The sequence below is a fragment of the Mauremys reevesii genome, linkage group 13 (genome assembly GCF_016161935.1).
Source record: "Mauremys reevesii isolate NIE-2019 linkage group 13, ASM1616193v1, whole genome shotgun sequence".
NCBI classification, from domain to species: Eukaryota; Metazoa; Chordata; order Testudines; family Geoemydidae; genus Mauremys; species Mauremys reevesii.
This window is the reverse complement of record NC_052635.1, coordinates 47,725,463-47,742,132: the sequence shown is the minus strand read 5'-3', so window position 1 is coordinate 47,742,132 and position 16,670 is coordinate 47,725,463. Positions and strand designations below refer to the sequence as shown.

General features: G+C 53.3%; 1 protein-coding gene across 7 annotated transcripts in view; it reads right to left on the bottom strand.

Moving 5' to 3' along the window:
• Positions 1–16,670, bottom strand: part of DNMT3B (DNA methyltransferase 3 beta) — a 47,402-nt gene that overhangs the window by 18,626 nt on the left and 12,106 nt on the right. For all 7 annotated transcript variants that reach the window (XM_039498215.1, XM_039498210.1, XM_039498211.1 and 4 more), the window contains 8 exons: positions 15,600–15,706; positions 11,643–11,795; positions 11,102–11,293; positions 5,430–5,588; positions 3,965–4,072; positions 2,417–2,558; positions 1,279–1,410; positions 567–611 (listed from right to left, as the gene is read on the bottom strand). In XM_039498215.1, coding sequence (XP_039354149.1) covers positions 567–611; positions 1,279–1,410; positions 2,417–2,558; positions 3,965–4,072; positions 5,430–5,588; positions 11,102–11,293; positions 11,643–11,795; positions 15,600–15,706 — 1,038 coding nt within the window. The remainder of the gene's footprint in view (positions 1–566; positions 612–1,278; positions 1,411–2,416; positions 2,559–3,964; positions 4,073–5,429; positions 5,589–11,101; positions 11,294–11,642; positions 11,796–15,599; positions 15,707–16,670) is intronic.

Sequence of the window (16,670 nt, the reverse complement as noted above, 5' to 3'; positions counted from 1 at the left end):
GGCTACTTCTCCCCTTTGCTGCGTCCCACTTAACACTGGACTAATTCTATTTCCCCCCAGCCCCCACCTCATTTTCTCCATTTTCCATAGATCATTATACGGCCCTTTGCCCCATATAATTTTTTACAGCATGTTTAGGTATAGCGGAATTTCAAGAACAAACCAATTTCTGACCAACCTGAGTTTAACTTTTAGCCAGTAGCCCCCTCTCTTAGACTGACCTTTACCCCTGTACGTACAGAGGGCCAGTGAAAGGTCTAGGTACCAGTCAGGGCCCGATCCTGCAGGGATATACACACATGCTTCACTTTATACACTGAGAGAGGCCTCAGCGAACTCCAAGGCACTACTCCCAGCATCTCAAGTTAAACACCTGGGTAATGGTTTGCAGGGTGACTTTCACCCTGCGGGAAGGATGGTCACCTCTCCAGCAACCTGGAGAACTTCCAGTAATTCCACACGGTGCAATTAAACGGGGGAGACCAATTATCTCTCATCTGAGGCTGTATCCAAGGACCTGACTTAGCCACTGACTTTTGACTGAGAGAAGAAAGGAAACTAATTACCTTCAAGGCTCCTGTTGTTGTTTGTGACTTCGGAAACCATTTGCTCTTTACAAATAAAAAATAAAAAAAAAATGTGCTCAGTCCTTAAACGATTTTATGTAGCAAACTTTACATGTTACCTGTTTAATAGCACTCAAGTTCCTTAATTTAAACCACTCTAGCAATACTGAATATTCACCCGAAGGCATATATATAGTCACATATTATGCACTTATCTTACACAGACTGTGTGTCCTTTTCGGAGCTTTACTCCAGTGGTTCACTGCTCTGAAACAGACCCAAATGAACCCAGGGGACAATACAGTTCAATACATTTTGGCAGAAAACCTTCTGTAGCCGTAGATTAGCAGGCAGCATGAGGATGTGCATGCATGGCGGTGCCTAGATTAGCTATGTCATGCTAAGCGTGTTTGTGTGCAGATTAGGGGACGTGCAGGCGAGGGCTATGTGCAGTGGGGCCGTGTACACATTATGTGGGTATGCAGTGTACAGGTGTGGATTCTGTATTGACACAGCTAGGCAAATACTTCAGCTCCCACATTTCTGGTGCTACACCAAAAAATGTTGTTCATTCCGTGCTGCTTGAGAGGGAGTCACAGCCTGTCACACGTCACCTGCCCAGAGGGGTCTCTCTTTGGTGCTTTCTATGGCTAAGTTTTTGCTGAATTGTGACATCCCCCTGGGTGCCAGGCCCCCCCATCTCCCGAGTTACCTCTGCTCTGGTCCTCCTCCACCCGCTCCTTGCTGTTGTTGCAGAAGTTAGTCTTTAGTCGCTTGGCCGGCGGGCAGTGTTCAGGGGCACAGACCTCGTCAATGCCGTTCTTGAGGGGAGCCACTCCGTTCTCTGTGAAAGGAGAGCAGCCTCAGCCTTCGCAGACTCTGTCGGTCCTGACCCACTACCCTGGCTCCTTGCAGTCTTGGTGTTGAATTTCTCTCTCTCCCTCATCCTCACCAAGAATAAGTGCCCTACTCCCCTGGCCAGATTTATCCTGGTCTGGTGAGAGGGCCCTGACAAACAAAGGCCAGAGCGCTCCCGAACTAGAATCATGTTACACGTTCTGCCAGTGGGAAGCCTCTTCCGCTAACACATGCTTGACCCAATGCCACGTTCCCCATAGCGTCTGGCAACGCGGCACCCACACCCCGTCCTTCCGGCAGGGATTTAGTCTGAGCTTCTGGTGAGACCCTCAACATTCCTGCTGTGTGCCAGGACCAGGGCCAGGGCTGCATGTGCTGGAGATGATTGGGAGATTGGGATGGGGGGCTGGGAGATTTCTTTGCACCTGGCACAGTTCTCTCCGTCACACACTTAAGCCCTCCCGGCCAGCCATGACTCTGGGAGAGGCGTCTCAAGGGCCATTCTTACTTTTTGCCTTTGCTGGGCATCAAAATATTTCCACAGAGGGGGAAGCTGTGTCCCCCGAGCCCCTTGTGTGGTACCCAGCCCAAGCCCTGCCTGATGGATGAACACAACCAAACAACAGTTTAGTTCCTGGAGCAATATTTTTATGCCAACTGAAAGGTGCTTCGTGTCTTTCCTCTGGCCTTTTGCTGAGCTGCTCCTGGGCGTCTTTGTCTAATGGCACCCACTGTGCTACTGCCCAGCCAGGGCCAAACGCATCCCTGGGACAACTCCACTGCAACCTCTAGAGCTAGCTCTGGCCCCCGGCGTGCAAAGCGAAGCCTGCGCAGCAGGTGACGATGCAGACAGGAGGGAAGAGGTTGGCCAAAGGGTCAGTAGCAACTAACCAAATTCAAATCCAGAGCCAGGAAATGAGGGCAAGGGGCCAGGTGTGCTGGCAAGTCTTGACCAGGCCAGCTCTGCTGTCTGGCTCACAAAAGCCGCAAACCTGGAGTTTTCGGCGGTTTCAGTCCCTTGCATCCCATGGGCTTGAAGCCGCTGAACGCCCAGTCAATCATGGGCTTTAGCTGCTCTTCCAGAGACTCCCCCGCGGTGCCTGGGAACGTCTTCCCTGCCCGGCTCCTTGCAACCTGCCGGAGAGAGGGGAGACGTTACCACGTTCTACATAGCCGGATGACAAGGCAAAGCGTCTCACAATGGCATCCCAGTGACAGTCTCCCTTGGAAACAACCCCTCGAGGAGAGAGGGCCAGGGTCATGGGGGCTCCCTGTCTTCTAGTCTGGCTGAAATGCGGAACCCGGGCGATACGGCTGGCCTGACTTTTCTTGCTTGGATGCAGCCTCCTGTGCCAGCCCTCCCCTCAAACATATGTGCACACTGGCTCATTCATACCAGCACCTGCGGCAACAGCTGCTCCCCAGGGTGGGGGACGCACAGGCCTTTCCTGAGGGCAGCACAAATTCCAGCAGTGGGTGTGCCAGCTCCGGAGGGCTCTCTTGGGGAAGAGCACACCTGCAACCAGCCATGTCTGCGAGCCCCAAACCAGGCAGGAGCAGGAGGAATCAGCCCACGGCCATTGGCCCAAATTCCAAAGGCAGCGGAGTCCCTGCAGGTTTGCAGAGAGTAACCAGGAGTGGAATGTGTCCCACTGTGCATACCAGATATTAGCTTCATGAGGCATTTAGCCCCAGTGCCAATAACAAGGCCTGCTGCTCATCAATCATCAGCCTGGATCAACTGCTCCCAGGATAACATCCCCGAGCGACTGGGGAGCTGCTGCCGGAGAAGCAAAGATCCTGACACAGAGCCAGACTCAGCAAGACCAGCGTGACTCTGGAGGAGCCAGCAGTTACTCCGATCCCCTGCAGCGTAAATGTGAGCAGCGTCTGGCCCCAAGTCTGCACCTCGGCATGGTGCCAGGAGAGCAGCGAGAGCATCACTGAGCCCACCCCGAACAGCTGGGAAGGATCACTGACACTTTGCAGCGTTAGCCCCTTTTGTCCCCGGGCCTCAACGCCCCCCCCCCCCCCCCACACACACACACACACCCCTTAACTAAGGCCTCAATGCCAGGAACTCTCCTAACCTCCCTGTGCACAGAGGGGAAGAAACTTGCCCAAGCTTACGCAGTGAGAGAGCGACAGAGCAGGGAATGGAAGCCAAGAGTCCTGACTCCATCACCTGCTCTACCCAGAAGAGGGTGGCAGGGCTGTTTTCAGGGGTGAAGGAGCCTAGTTTCCTGGCCCAGGCACTTTCACCCTCCTTAGTTTCTTCAGTATTAATGTGGAGCAGCCCAACTGCACCACCTGCCTCAGTCAGTCACTCTGGGCAACACGAAGTGTACGCCTCACGTGGCAGATCACTAATTACAGCGTCAGTGTGGGTGGGATATGGCAGGTTCTGACTCCCTTCCTACGTCCCCCGTGCTCCCCACGCAGGCTGGAGCCCTGAGAAATGCTCTGCCACCCTGCGTTGCCAAGAGACTCCCGCTGAGTGAGCAATCTTGCAACAAAACCCAGCCCTGCTCTCCAGTTACCTCTAGGGCATGGTGTACGGCTCGTCGATAGGAGACCAGCTTATTAAACGTGGAGTGGTTGAAATGCTGCCTAAAAGCCATCAGACCCACCAGCTTGTCTGCTGAAACCTAGCAGAAGAGTGATCAATACTTAATAACAGATATTATTAATAATAATAATAATAATAAAATACAAATAATAAGAAGTACCAGGCATTTATCTAGCTCCTTCCACGTAAGGACCTCAAAGAGCTTTATAAACATTAAGTCTTGCAACATCCCCATGACACTGAGTTGCATTATCTCCCCCCACCCGCAAGGAAAATAAGAGACTTGCTCAAGGCTAAACGGCGAGTTAACGGCAGAGCCAGGAATAGAGCACAGGTGTTTTGGCTCCAGTCCCTTGCCTCAGGCACACTAGAGCATGTCTATATTTACAATATTTAGTCCTGCAGAGAAGGAACCTGTAACGAACAGAAAGGCAATTAGCAGCGTTCGTAAAGGGTGCTTGAATAGCCAGGCATGGAGTCAGCTTGTTGTTTACTCTCAAAACATCCGGTCACACAAGGCCCCTACGTGACACGGTTTGTTTCCCCCAAGAAAGCTCTGCTCAGATCCAGCACCTAGCTCCCAGTGATCGCACCCACCACGCACAGTCCCTGGGGAGTGGGAGGCAGGGCTCACCTTGCTCTCCAGTGACACCAACATGCACAGAATTGTTAATGGGCATCTGGAGGGAGACTCTCTGCTGGAAGGAGGGTCCGTGCCATGGGGAGAGTGGGTGAGTGTAAGGGAGAGTGTAAAGAACATAGGAATAAATGGCTGACACCTGAGGCTGCAAGGTGCTCTCAGAGGATCTCGCCAGGCTAAAAGGACCCTGAAGCCCACGTTTTCAACCAGCCTCCATAGCATCACCCACAACATTCACAGGGGCATCCATTCCACCCGTGCAGAATGGGCGACTTCCCATGCGAATGGCCATCCGCACATTCCCCTGCCCCTTCTGCATGGGTCGGAGGCGAGAAAGCTGCACCTGTGCGGCTAAGGACCAGCCCCTGTGGCAGAGTGTTTTTCATAGAACCATTTCTTATCTGAATAACCTGAGACGTCTGACACTAAAATCTAGTCCCTCATCCACTAGCTGTCCCTCCCGTTGTTGTAGGCTTGCTCCAGTCACTACTGGCGCTTCTGCTGCAGATGGGATTATTTTCTCTTTTTGTTCATTACCAGAATCTTTGTTTCTGAGAATGAAACCATGCTAAGAAATCCAATCCAGGCTTTGCAAATAGGGGCCAGGCAACAAGATCCTGGAGGGGTCACAACGACGAGACATGGGCACCCTCTACTGGCCATCCGGCTGCCTCTGCAGCAGCACAGGACACAGCAACCCAAGTTTCAAAGCAATCTGCAAGACAAGAGTCCCCAGCCTGACCTCCACTGCTAGAGGGGCCAGTGAGCATCCACCGCCCCGGTGCTTTCAACGTACCTCAGAGAACTTCCCGTCCCCAAACCATTGCACCCAGCGCATTCCAGAGATTGCCTGACGTTTGGACGTGACTCTGTAGGAGACGATGATTGCAGGCCACCAGGAGAAGCCCTTGATCTTCCCCCACACGAGCTCCCCAATTCCAAAATCTTTCCCATCCTGAAAAAGACCAGGGCAATGCAAATCAGCAGCAGAAAACACCAGCCACACATTGCACGAGGAGCCCACAGAAAAGCCAATAACAAGCACCCTCAAGTGATCGTGAAATTGCTTCATGTACACCTTGCAGCTGGGCACTCTGTTTGCACCTCTCACCTTTACACAATTCACATGAGTCCAGCTACTCACGTGTGTAAGCATTTACAGGATTGGGCCCTGAAAGCTAGCTCCTACTCCCTCCCAGATGAATGCCAAAGCTGCCCTTGACGTCAATGAGACCAGGTTCAGGCCCTAAGTCATCAGGGAACAGGGAATTTTGGTTCCAAGCAACTGTCTGTAGAAAGTATTGTAAGATTTCTCAGAAGAATGAGGGAAAGCTTTTTCTGTTGGCAACTTCACACTCAGCTAGGCCTCCTGGGCACTAACATACAGTGCATGCCTCCTCCTGCACTCACCCAACCAGCATGCCCCCTCCTGCTTGTGTCCTGGCTTGCACTATGCAAAAAAACTCAGAGCAGCCTTTTCTCTGCATTCAAACACGCCAGTCTCAGAAGTGCCTGGTTTCACTGATGCAGAGACATACGGGTTTACCACCTTCACACTGTTGGCCACATCCTCAGCTGGTGGAAACTGGTGAGGTGAGTGAGCTCCACCCATTTCACCAGCAGAGGCCTTTTCCCCCCTCCCCCCCCAGATTCCCTCAGAGGTATGAATTATGCTGTATTATTGGGCATGCAGCAATTCTCCAAAAAGGGCTATATTTCTGGAGTTCAATGTACCTGCCCTAGTCATCCACATCGTGTATAAATTGAAAACTTATTTTATGTACGTTTAGATGAGATATAATATGAAGCGCTCGAGTGGTGCCATAAGCTTGTAGGCAAGGTGAAACACTGGTACCCAAAATGAGGCAGTGATGTTTTTTGCATAGTTCCTGGAACACTGCAACATGACGACGACGCCAGCTTTTACTGTTTATGTTAATTTCAGCACCTTAGTGTGGTGTTTCATGGCCAAAGCTACCAAACAACAATATAGTAAAAGATTTTTATTGGTTTTGCATGTGCAAGTTTTTTTTTCCCCCTCAGAAATAATGCTGATTAGCATGTGGCAAAAATGGCAAATATCAACATTTTGCAATATACTCACATGAACTGTTTTCACATTACGTGTTCTTAGTTTGCCAAAGTATTTCACAAGTGATTAGAATAGGTTTTTTATATTTTCAAATGAAATTTGCTGACCAGATCAGTCTCACACTGCAGGTTGTGCATTGGTAGCAGTAGATTGCATCCCCACATTTTGTACTGCGCAGTGGGTAGATACAGATGTATGTGAATTCCTGATGGAATGCTTCTCCATTTGTGAGTGTTTGTACATACATCACACCTAGTCTGCCTGGTAGAAGGTTTTAATGTGTAATTGCCCGTGCATGCTGTACTGGCCTTTGAAATGTCTAGAAACTAGCTTCTTAATTCAGTGGCACTTACGCCCAGGTCAGTGTTAGAGATGACAAGCCAGTTTCCTACTGGGCTTCAAAGTGTTCACTAAACAAAAATGGCAATTTGGATACTAACATATAGATCTAATTTAGTACAAGTCAGTGTACTTGTACAAAATGAAAAATGGTGGGAATGGTGGTGGGAATGCTCACACTACACACTGGGAATTTCACCTTTGTGGGGAGTTGCAGTATATGAAGATATGGAGGATACAAACCCCTTTACGCTTACGTCAAAGAGAAAAAAAACTCCCTGCAAACTTTGAAAAATGTTTTATCTGTCAAGAAAATCAAAAGAAAGCAAAAAACTGTCCAAAGCCACCAGTGGTGGGTAGAATTTGGTGATGGTGGCAGCAGAAGGCCGGAGTGATGAGTTGTATCAGCAGCTACTGGGTGAGTTTTCTAGTTTAGGTGATGTGCCACCAATGCTCGATCACAAGTGTTGCTTTCAGAAGTACCCAAGCAAGTCAAATATGGCGCATGTCAGAGTTGTGTTAAACCCAGGGAAGAAAACAGACTCTGAATCTGATCACCTGCTTCTATAGCCACTAGAGCAAGCACGTCCTCCAGCAACTGGTCCTGCTGCCGTGCTTGCTTGAGAAAAAAAACACACAAGACACTCCATAAAACAGAAACATTTGAGAGAGCAACTAATCTAAGGGAGGCAGCAGTCCCAGTGGAGACGACGACATGTTGCGCAGAGTGTCTGTGGAAGGCTGAATTGCTAAGGATGCCATTTATCACTTGCCCTGCCCAAAACCATCTAGTAACACTACAGTCACCTTACAACACTGCATTGTATCACCTAGCTGGAGACAAAACAACATCTCCTGTCCAAGCTGCTACAAAGATATAAAGCCCTGCTTCCCTCGGATGTAGCTACAGCAAGCTACTCCAGTAGCAACTTACAGGCAAGATTAGAAAAAACAGTGGGGTTCTGTAATTTCACTCCATGCACAGCATGGACCAGGCAAGTCTACCATTGTTCTATGCAGCGCAATAACATCAGCTGATGCTGTCCAAGCTGCTAGTCATCTGAAGCAAGATCTTAAGTTCGTCCAGTGAGTGAGCCTGATGAACTGCTTTCAAATGATCAAGTGGTTCCTTATAACACCACTTCAACCCTTCAGTCTGAAAGAGCCAGAATGAAAGCCTCAGAATATTATCCAGGTGACTGTAGAGGCCAGGTACTTTTGTGCCCGAACTGGTGCATGAGTTTGGTCTTTCTTTGATAGATAAGCAGGCACAGAACTCAGCCAGCAATGAGTACCATCCTTCTGAAGACACACAGAGAAAGTGCCTTAAATATTGTGCATTCTGCAATCCAAAGTTTTAACACCACGGCACAGAAGCCTTGCTGCACAGCTACACCGTGAGTTTGGATCTCACAGACTTGCACCTTCAGAGACTCTGCATCAATTATGACAAGCTGAGGCGGTGCATCACTAGTGCAGCAAAAACAGAAGTAGAAAGACTCCAGGGAGGTGTATTCATTCCAAATGGAATTGTACCACTTCATGCTGGTGGAAAACTCATCCGTGAAGGAGATGATAATATAGACATCAACACGGAGACTGTTGATGGTGCGACAGAGTGCTGGGAACCATGGCTGGGCCAGCACTCTGATCACTTAAACCCCCATTACATGGGGAGAAAGGCAGGCAGGCTAGTGAAAGCAGAACCAAGAAGGTTCTCTGGATGGAGAGATCTCTTGGCTCCGGTTTCTTTCCAGTTGCTATTGGTTGTTACACACTGTTCTTTGCATGCCAGTGGTTCAGCCCCCACTGGACTGTCACAATTTGTGGTGTCGCTTCTGTGGAGCTGGAGTTTGGAATCCGTGAACCCAATTCACACTTGCGGGACAGTGCTACTTTGGGGTATACGTGCCTCTGAGAGCCTGATCCTGCAAGGTGCATCCTTAGCCCCTACAGGAGCACAGGGCACTCAAAGCTCTTTGTAGGGGGCACTGCATCTTACATGCATGGTTTGGGTCTGAGAAAAGACCCAGCGAGCAGGCCCCATCCCTCCCTCTCAGCTCTGTGTCAGGAAAGGCCCATAATTACTGGCTAGTTATTAGGTAGTATAGTCCACAATCCACTGCATCGCTCACCTCGGCCAGGACGCAGGGCGTGCCCCAGGGGACACCACACAGCACAGTCTCTTAGTCAGTCAGGGCGCTAGAGGGAACCACCAGATCTGCCCCTGTCCAGCAGCAGACGAAAGAATCCCTTTCCTACCCTTTACAGCGAGGCCTGTCTTCTCTAACACAGGAGGCACTACAGGGAGGGAGAGTGATTCCTGGCCGACAGGCCCTCCCACCCCATTCCTGCCCAGGGGCAAGAGAAAGGAAAAGGTCTGAGGGGAAAAAAGGAGAAGAAACTAAGGGGATGGGCAACCAAGAATAACCCTGAGGGGGACCCCAAATCCTGGTCCTGCACGGAACACAAAGCAAACAAGCCAAATCCAAACTAAGGCCTTTCCTTCAATAATCTAATCGGTAGGGTGGGGGAGGCATCATCATCCCACGTGCAAATCCTCAGGCTAAGCTTTGCTGTGCATTAGGTGCCTAATTATGTAGCAAAATGCAATTGCACAATTCCAGCGAGCCTCTGACCGTGCCCTGGCACTGGGACGCTGTCACACAGTCACCGGGCGATGCTCTGGAACTACTCCATATGAAGCCAGTCACGACTCTGGGGGAGCCTCCTCTCTCTGAGCAGACTGTTGCCAGGGCAAGAAGTTTAAACATCTTCGACCTCCCTGGGTCTGACCTCGGAGCATTCGGCACCCCCTTCCACCCCGTGCACTTCCCGCAGTGAGTCTGCCTGGGCGGGGCGCCTAGGGGCAGCCAGAGGGCCCTGCACCCCAACTCCGCAGTCAGACGTGATCTCAGCCAGCCAGTAAAAAGAAGGTTTAGTATCTGACAGGAACACAGCACAGGACAGAACTTGTTAGCACAGAAATCAGTGACTTTCAGCCAAGTCCATCTCGGGGAGTCCTGGGCCAGAAGCTCTGGACTCCCACTCTTCCAGTCCCCACAAGCAGACTGCCAGCTTCCAGCGACCCAACCTCCATTGCTCCTCCTTCTCTTTGTCTCCCTTCCCTCCCACCTGATCATCACCCGGTTGCATCCCCCTCCTGGGTCTCAGGTTACGAAGGGCACTGGCCATAGCCTCCGTGCAGGCAGCTGGATCAGCCTCACCTGCCCCAGAGGTCTCAGCCGAAGTCACACACCCCTTATCCTCACCACTGAGGCATTGGTGCAGCACACAGGGAAACTGAGGCACACACAGTAGTCATGCAAAACAGTAAGACTCACACAGGCTCACATACAACATAAGGGAAAATCCCCACTTGGTCACAGATGCACTCACCCAAGGGAACAACCAATTTGGCCTCTTTGGCACCTCCTGCTGGAAACATCCGTGTGTGCAACAGCAGGCCCTGCCAGGGGCACAGCTCTCAGCCTGGGCCATGGCGCACCGGGGACTAATCCGCCGCACCACCCCCTGCCCTCAGGGCTTCTGCTGGGGGAGAGCAGCTGTACTGCGCAGCACGGGCTCGGTTAACCAGAGCATCCCCTGGGCATCCCGGCTCGGTTCCCTCCCTGGCCAGCGCCGCACACTGAGGGCGGCAGACCCCATGGTGGAGCAGGGCTTGCATGTCACCTCGTGCTGACTCATCCCACCTGCTGCCACCAAGCACCTAAACAGAGCCCTGTGTCTCCTGCCTGCCTGGCTGGAAGAGGAACCTTGAGCAGTGACATGTGCAAGGGCAGAGGAGTCAAAGGCAAACAGCAGGCAGGAAGAGAGGTTGCCATGAGACTCCAAATCGCGTGGGTGTGAGACTGCAAAAGCCCAGGAGACACCTGCCTCATCTGGGGAGTCTGTCCTAGCTCTGGGTACTGTCTTGCTGTCCCAAGATCTCTGTGAGGACGCGATACTGTTCCTGGGTGCAGAGACAATGATTTGCCTGGAACAGCCACAGCTCAGGGATCACTGGGCTCCCCTACCTGGTATTCCACCACTTCCCCTGCAACTCTGCTCTCCTGCTCCCCAGCGACAAGCTCGGGGGATCCGTTCTGGTCCTCCTGGCTGCTGCTGGCAGACGTGGTGCTGCTGCTCTGGGAGGACTCCTTGGAATCCTCCTCTGTCAGGTCGATCAGGGGTCCCTGGACAGACATGGCCGTCCTCCTCTTGGAGCACTGGGGAGAAGGAATAGGGCATGAGGAATAGGAATAGAGCAGAGGGAGGCAGGGAGGGAAACAGAGGGGCGAGGAGGAGAGAGAGAACAAAACCCTGAAGGGCCAGGAAGGCAGCACAGACCCATCCTGCGTCATATTGTCCCTGCAAAGTGCATCCCCCAAACACCCTAAAATACCACGTTTCCAGGCTGAGAATCAGAGCTCCAGACTCCTCCTCCAGCACCCTGGACAGGCGCAAGGAGAAAGCTCTGCTCTTGAAGCCACGCTACATACCACGTGGGCTTCAGCTCTGCCCTCGCCAATTCAAGCTCTCCCTGTGTGTGGTCCCCGGTCCCACGCACAGCCCTACCCGAATGGGAGCCAGGGACTCCCTGTCACGCTCCAGGTCATTCCCTTCTTTAAGTTTGGTCTCCTGGAGATTCACTCCTGCCTGGAATATCCTGCGAGCTGGAGGCTTCTGCCTCAGGCTGCTCTCCCAGCCGGCAGCACCGCGCAGTCGCACCTGGAACCCAGAGAGAACAGGCCTCGGTTACACCCTTCATACTCTTTTCCCAGCATAGAGTCAACACAGAAAATACATTTAATTTGTACTGATGCTTTCCCACAATGCACGGCAAGGGCCATGCTGTGATCACAGGCCAGTTTCAGTCTCCTTGCAGGACCAACAGCAATCGGAGATTGAATTGTGAGGGACAGCAGCATGGGCTACGAAAGGTGCATGGTCCAGTGGGCAGGGCATTAGCTTGCAGGCAGGAGACCTAGCTCTAGCACAAACCTGCCGGGTGATGTGGGGTGATCCCTGCATCTCTCTGCACCTGTTTTACCTCAACAACAGCTCTGCAGACCAGACACTACCTCTCACTGTGGGACTGTACAGTGCAAAATGCGGCCTTGATCTTGACTAGAGCCAACAGGTGCTACAATAACAATATGTATTGTCATGTGGTATCTCAGCATCTCATTGCACGGGCCTGGTGCCTCTAAACTACTTGATATCCCCTCCACGAGAAACCCAATATTCTGTCCTTGGAGCAGTTACCTTGTCCCAGGAGAGCCCAGCCCAGATCCTAGAAGGGATCCGTATTTAGAGGGACAACTTTTGTTTTCGGTCATTGTGTTTCACTGACACTGTCTCTTCTTAAAACCACCACTTCTTGGCAGAGAGGTAACTAAAAACCAGTTTAAAAGGCAATAAAAAGGACCTGAGATTTGCTATGGACTCTGGAGCACAGCATCTGCAGCTGGGCTGTACTTGGGGGAGAAGGTTCTCTCTCTGCAGTCCCTTCCTAGGGCCCCAGCCCTCATGTACGTGTGTGTACACACACACACACACACACACACACACACACACACACACACACACACACACACACACACACACACACACACACACACACACACACACACACACACCCCCCCCAGATGCTCCCTCCCATGGCAGCTTTTCCCCTGTGGTTTGTAGATCTCATGTTCAATGAAACATTCTAAAGCAGGCGGGTTTCCTGCATCTGGGGTAACAGAATTTTAAAATAAAACAAGTCTTCAAACCAGCCTAGGGGTGAACAGGCCCTTCAAGCAAACAGAATTTTAACCCCTGGGTGTATTTCAGGGTTTCTGCCATTGGAAGGTCTGTACTCACAGGCAGATCTCTAGCTTTGGGGTTTCCAAGTCAACACAATAAAGTTACATTGGAGGCCAGACAGGCCTCTGAATTCATGATCATTTTACACATGGAAGTGAAAGGCAAAAGTAACGAGCCCCAGTTGCAGCAAGGTCCCAGCTCGTGTCTGGGGGAGGCAAGTTCCAGTTCCACTCTCAGCAAGGCTTTGACCTTCTCTACAGCACCTTCCACACAAGGGTCTCAAAGCACGTGAGGAGCATCAGTGAAAGAGCCCCCCCAGCTCCCGGCAAGCAGGTACTTCCCCCACATTCTAAAGACAGGGAATCTAAGGCGGAGCGCGGGGAAGGGACTTGCTCAAGGTCTCACCATCCACGGCGGAGCTGGGATTAGAGCTCCGATCTCGCGCTTGGATCACGAGACCATGTACCCTTGTAAAGGAATGCAAGGCTTGCCCCTCCTCTCCCGCACTCCAATCCCCCCCGGCGCTCTGCTCTGCGGGGCGAGAGGGGAGGGAATCAGTGACTGTCTGTCTCCTTGTTGACACGCTCTTCGTTCTGTAAGCAGCAGATAACCCAGTATAACTGAATGCTGTTCGGCTTTCTGGTTTTCTTTTTGATTAAACTGCCCCTTGGAATTTCTCTGGTTCGAGAAAGAAGCTAGAGCAGTTTGGCTCCCGATCTGCCAACAGAGAGTGTAACAAGGGCCAGACTGGATCAAATGCACAGTCCAGATTGACTGTATCTAGGAAGCTGCCAGTCTTGTCACAGGGCCAATCAGCAGCGGCTCCAGGCACCAGCGCTCCAAGCACGTGCCTGAGGCGGCAAGCCGCGGGGGCGCCCTGCCAGTCCCTGCGGGGGCGGCAGTCAGGCAGCCTTCGGCAGCTTGCCTGCGGGGGGTCCGCCAGTCCCACAGGCGCCGGCCGCAGGACCGGCGGCTCTCCCACAGGCGCGCCACCGAAGCCGCAGGACCGGCGGCTCTCCCACAGGCGCGCCACCGAAGCCGCAGGACCGGCGGCTCTCCCACAGGCGCGCCACCGGCCGCAGGACCGGGCTCTCCACAGGCGCGCCACCGAGCCGCAGGACCGGCGTTTCTCCACAGGCGCGCCACCGGCCGCAGGACCGGGCTCTCCCACAGGGGCGCCACCGGCCGCAGGACCGGGCGGCTCTCCACAGGGGCGCCACCGGTTGCAGGACCGCCCACAGGCGCCAGCAGGACCGGCTCTCCCACAGGGGCGCCACCGGCCGCAGGACCGGCGTCCCACAGGGGCGCCACCGGCCGCAGGGACCGGGCTTCCCACAGGGGCGCCACCTAAGCCGCAGGACCGGCGGCTCTCCCACAGGCGCGCCGCCGAAGCCGCAGGACCGGCGGCTCTCCCACAGGCACGCCACCGAAGCCGCAGGACCGGCGGCTCTCCCACAGGGGCGCCACCGAAGCCGCAGGACCGGCGGCTCTCCCACAGGGGCGCCACCGAAGCCGCAGGACCGGCGGCTTCCCACAGGGGCGCCACGGCCGCAGGACCGGGCGGCTCTCCCACAGGCGCGCCACCGGCCGCAGGACCGGCGGCTCTCCACAGGGGCGCCACCGGGCCGCAGGAACGGCGGCTCTCCACAGGCGCGCCACCGGCCGCAGGACCGGCGGCTCTCCCACAGGGCGCCACCGGCCGCAGGACCGGGCGGCTCCCACAGGGGCGCCACCGGCCGCAGGACCGGCGGCTCCCACAGGCGCCACCGGCCGCAGGACCGGGCGGCTCCCACAGGGGCGCCACCGAAGCCGCAGGACCGGCGGCTCTCCCACAGGGGCGCCACCGAAGCCGCAGGACCGGCGGCTCTCCCACAGGCGCGCCACCGAAGCCGCAGGACCGGCGGCTCTCCCACAGGCGCGCCACCGAAGGCTGCCTGACTGCCGTGCTTGGGGTGGCAAAAAAGCTAGAGCCGCCCCTGGGGCCAATTCCTGCGGCACTTCCTCAGGCCGCGGGAGTAAAGAACAAATGAGGAGCACAGAATTTGGCCCACACCGTGATTAGCAGCACTTCACAAACGAGCTGTGCGCCTGTTTAACCGAATGGGCTATTACACCACCATGCAGACCTGTGCTGTGTTTCTCAAATGCCGCCACCCACAATTGTTTTGCCTCCAAAAAGCCTCCAACGCCTGGGCAGAGATTGGAGGGGGGGGGGCGCAAAGCAGCACGCGGCTGTTGCTCCTGAATAGCTGTTACCAAGGGCAGTGAGATGCGCTGCCTTGGTGCTTGCCCTGGGGCCACCACAGGGATCGGTGCCCTGCACCGTGCAGCCTCCTCGGGGGCTCCAGGCAGTGCCTCTGAAGACGTGGAGATGGCATACAGGGTGCCAGAGGCACTTGTCAATGGAGGTGGCCGCAGCGTTCGGTTGCCGGGGCATTCCCCGTGCAGCTCTCCCACTCCCGCCTGGCTGGGGCACGGGGAGCCAGGGACTTCACAAGCAGCCGTTGAGTTCCCAAACCACTTTCCCTGGGGCGTCTCTTGCTGCCAGGCCGCGGGAGATCGACAGACAGGTTTGTCAGAGCGGCCACCAGCAAGCGTTGGTGGCTGCACTCTGAGGCCACCAAAAAATTTGTTATGACAATTCACAGGATACCATACAATACAGACCAGAGAAACTAGAACTGCAGACCAGAGCACGATGTTCTGTGGGAGGAAAAAACTGACCTCCGGAGCCTCCCTGAGCTTCACGGGCCAAGACAGGTCTTGCTTGGAGAGGTCTTCCTTGCCAATCTTCTTGCTTCTAGTGGACACTAATCGTAGGTCCATAGCATCTGCAGGAAACAGTCCAAAACAATACTGCCGTCAGTCAGTTGTTCTGGAATGGGACCCACTTACCTCAGCATGGAATTTGGTATAAATCAGCAAGTCCTGATTTGGAGAAAGAGAGATCTCACCCACGTCCCACCCTAGGGAAGAAATCTCGCCCAACTCTGAAGATTTTGACATTCTCAGACCTCACTTCTGCAGGATTGCAAACCCCAAGCATTCAAACTAGTCCGCTGCCAACGAATCGTGAGATTGCCTTAAAAATTGTAAAGGGTTTTTATCTTTTAAATCATAAATGTTAGGCCTTTAGAGTGCAACAATGGTAACAGCCAGTTCAGATAGAGCTTTTCAGTAGCAGATCTCAAAGCGCTTTACAAAAGACATCAGTATCATTATCCCAATTTTATACACGAGGCACGAAACTAAGGCACAGAAGTGATCCCCCAAGGTCATCGGCAAAGCCAGGAAAGGAACCCAGGTCTCGAGTCCCAATTCAGTGCTCAACCCCCTAAGCTGTGCTGCCGCCTCCTCTTTGTATTTTCAAGCCTTTCTCCACAGCCACACAGGCTAGAAATTTCCTCCTTTCTCTTTTTAATTAAAGCTGGCAGTCTGACCTAATCACATGATTCCAGGAGCTGGGGCACTATGATGAGACTCTTGACAGAATCGCAAGAGTTGGCAACACTCCTTTTGTGCATATTTATTCGTCCTCTGTGTTGCTTGCCTGGCTCAGGGTGGCGCAGTCAAATGACTCAGGGAGGCAGAGCAGAGCTTGTCACATAATTCAGGATGGCAAAGCCTGTCACATAGCTCCAGGGAATTTGCAATAGGAGCACGTGTTGCCATTATTAGTTATGATGTCTCTGCAGTGTACTCTATGGCTCAGAAGATGCCAGTGGTTTATTATTAACTTGTGCAGCATCAGTGAAATACATCAAGCACACCCAACACCAGCATGCAAATCTGTGC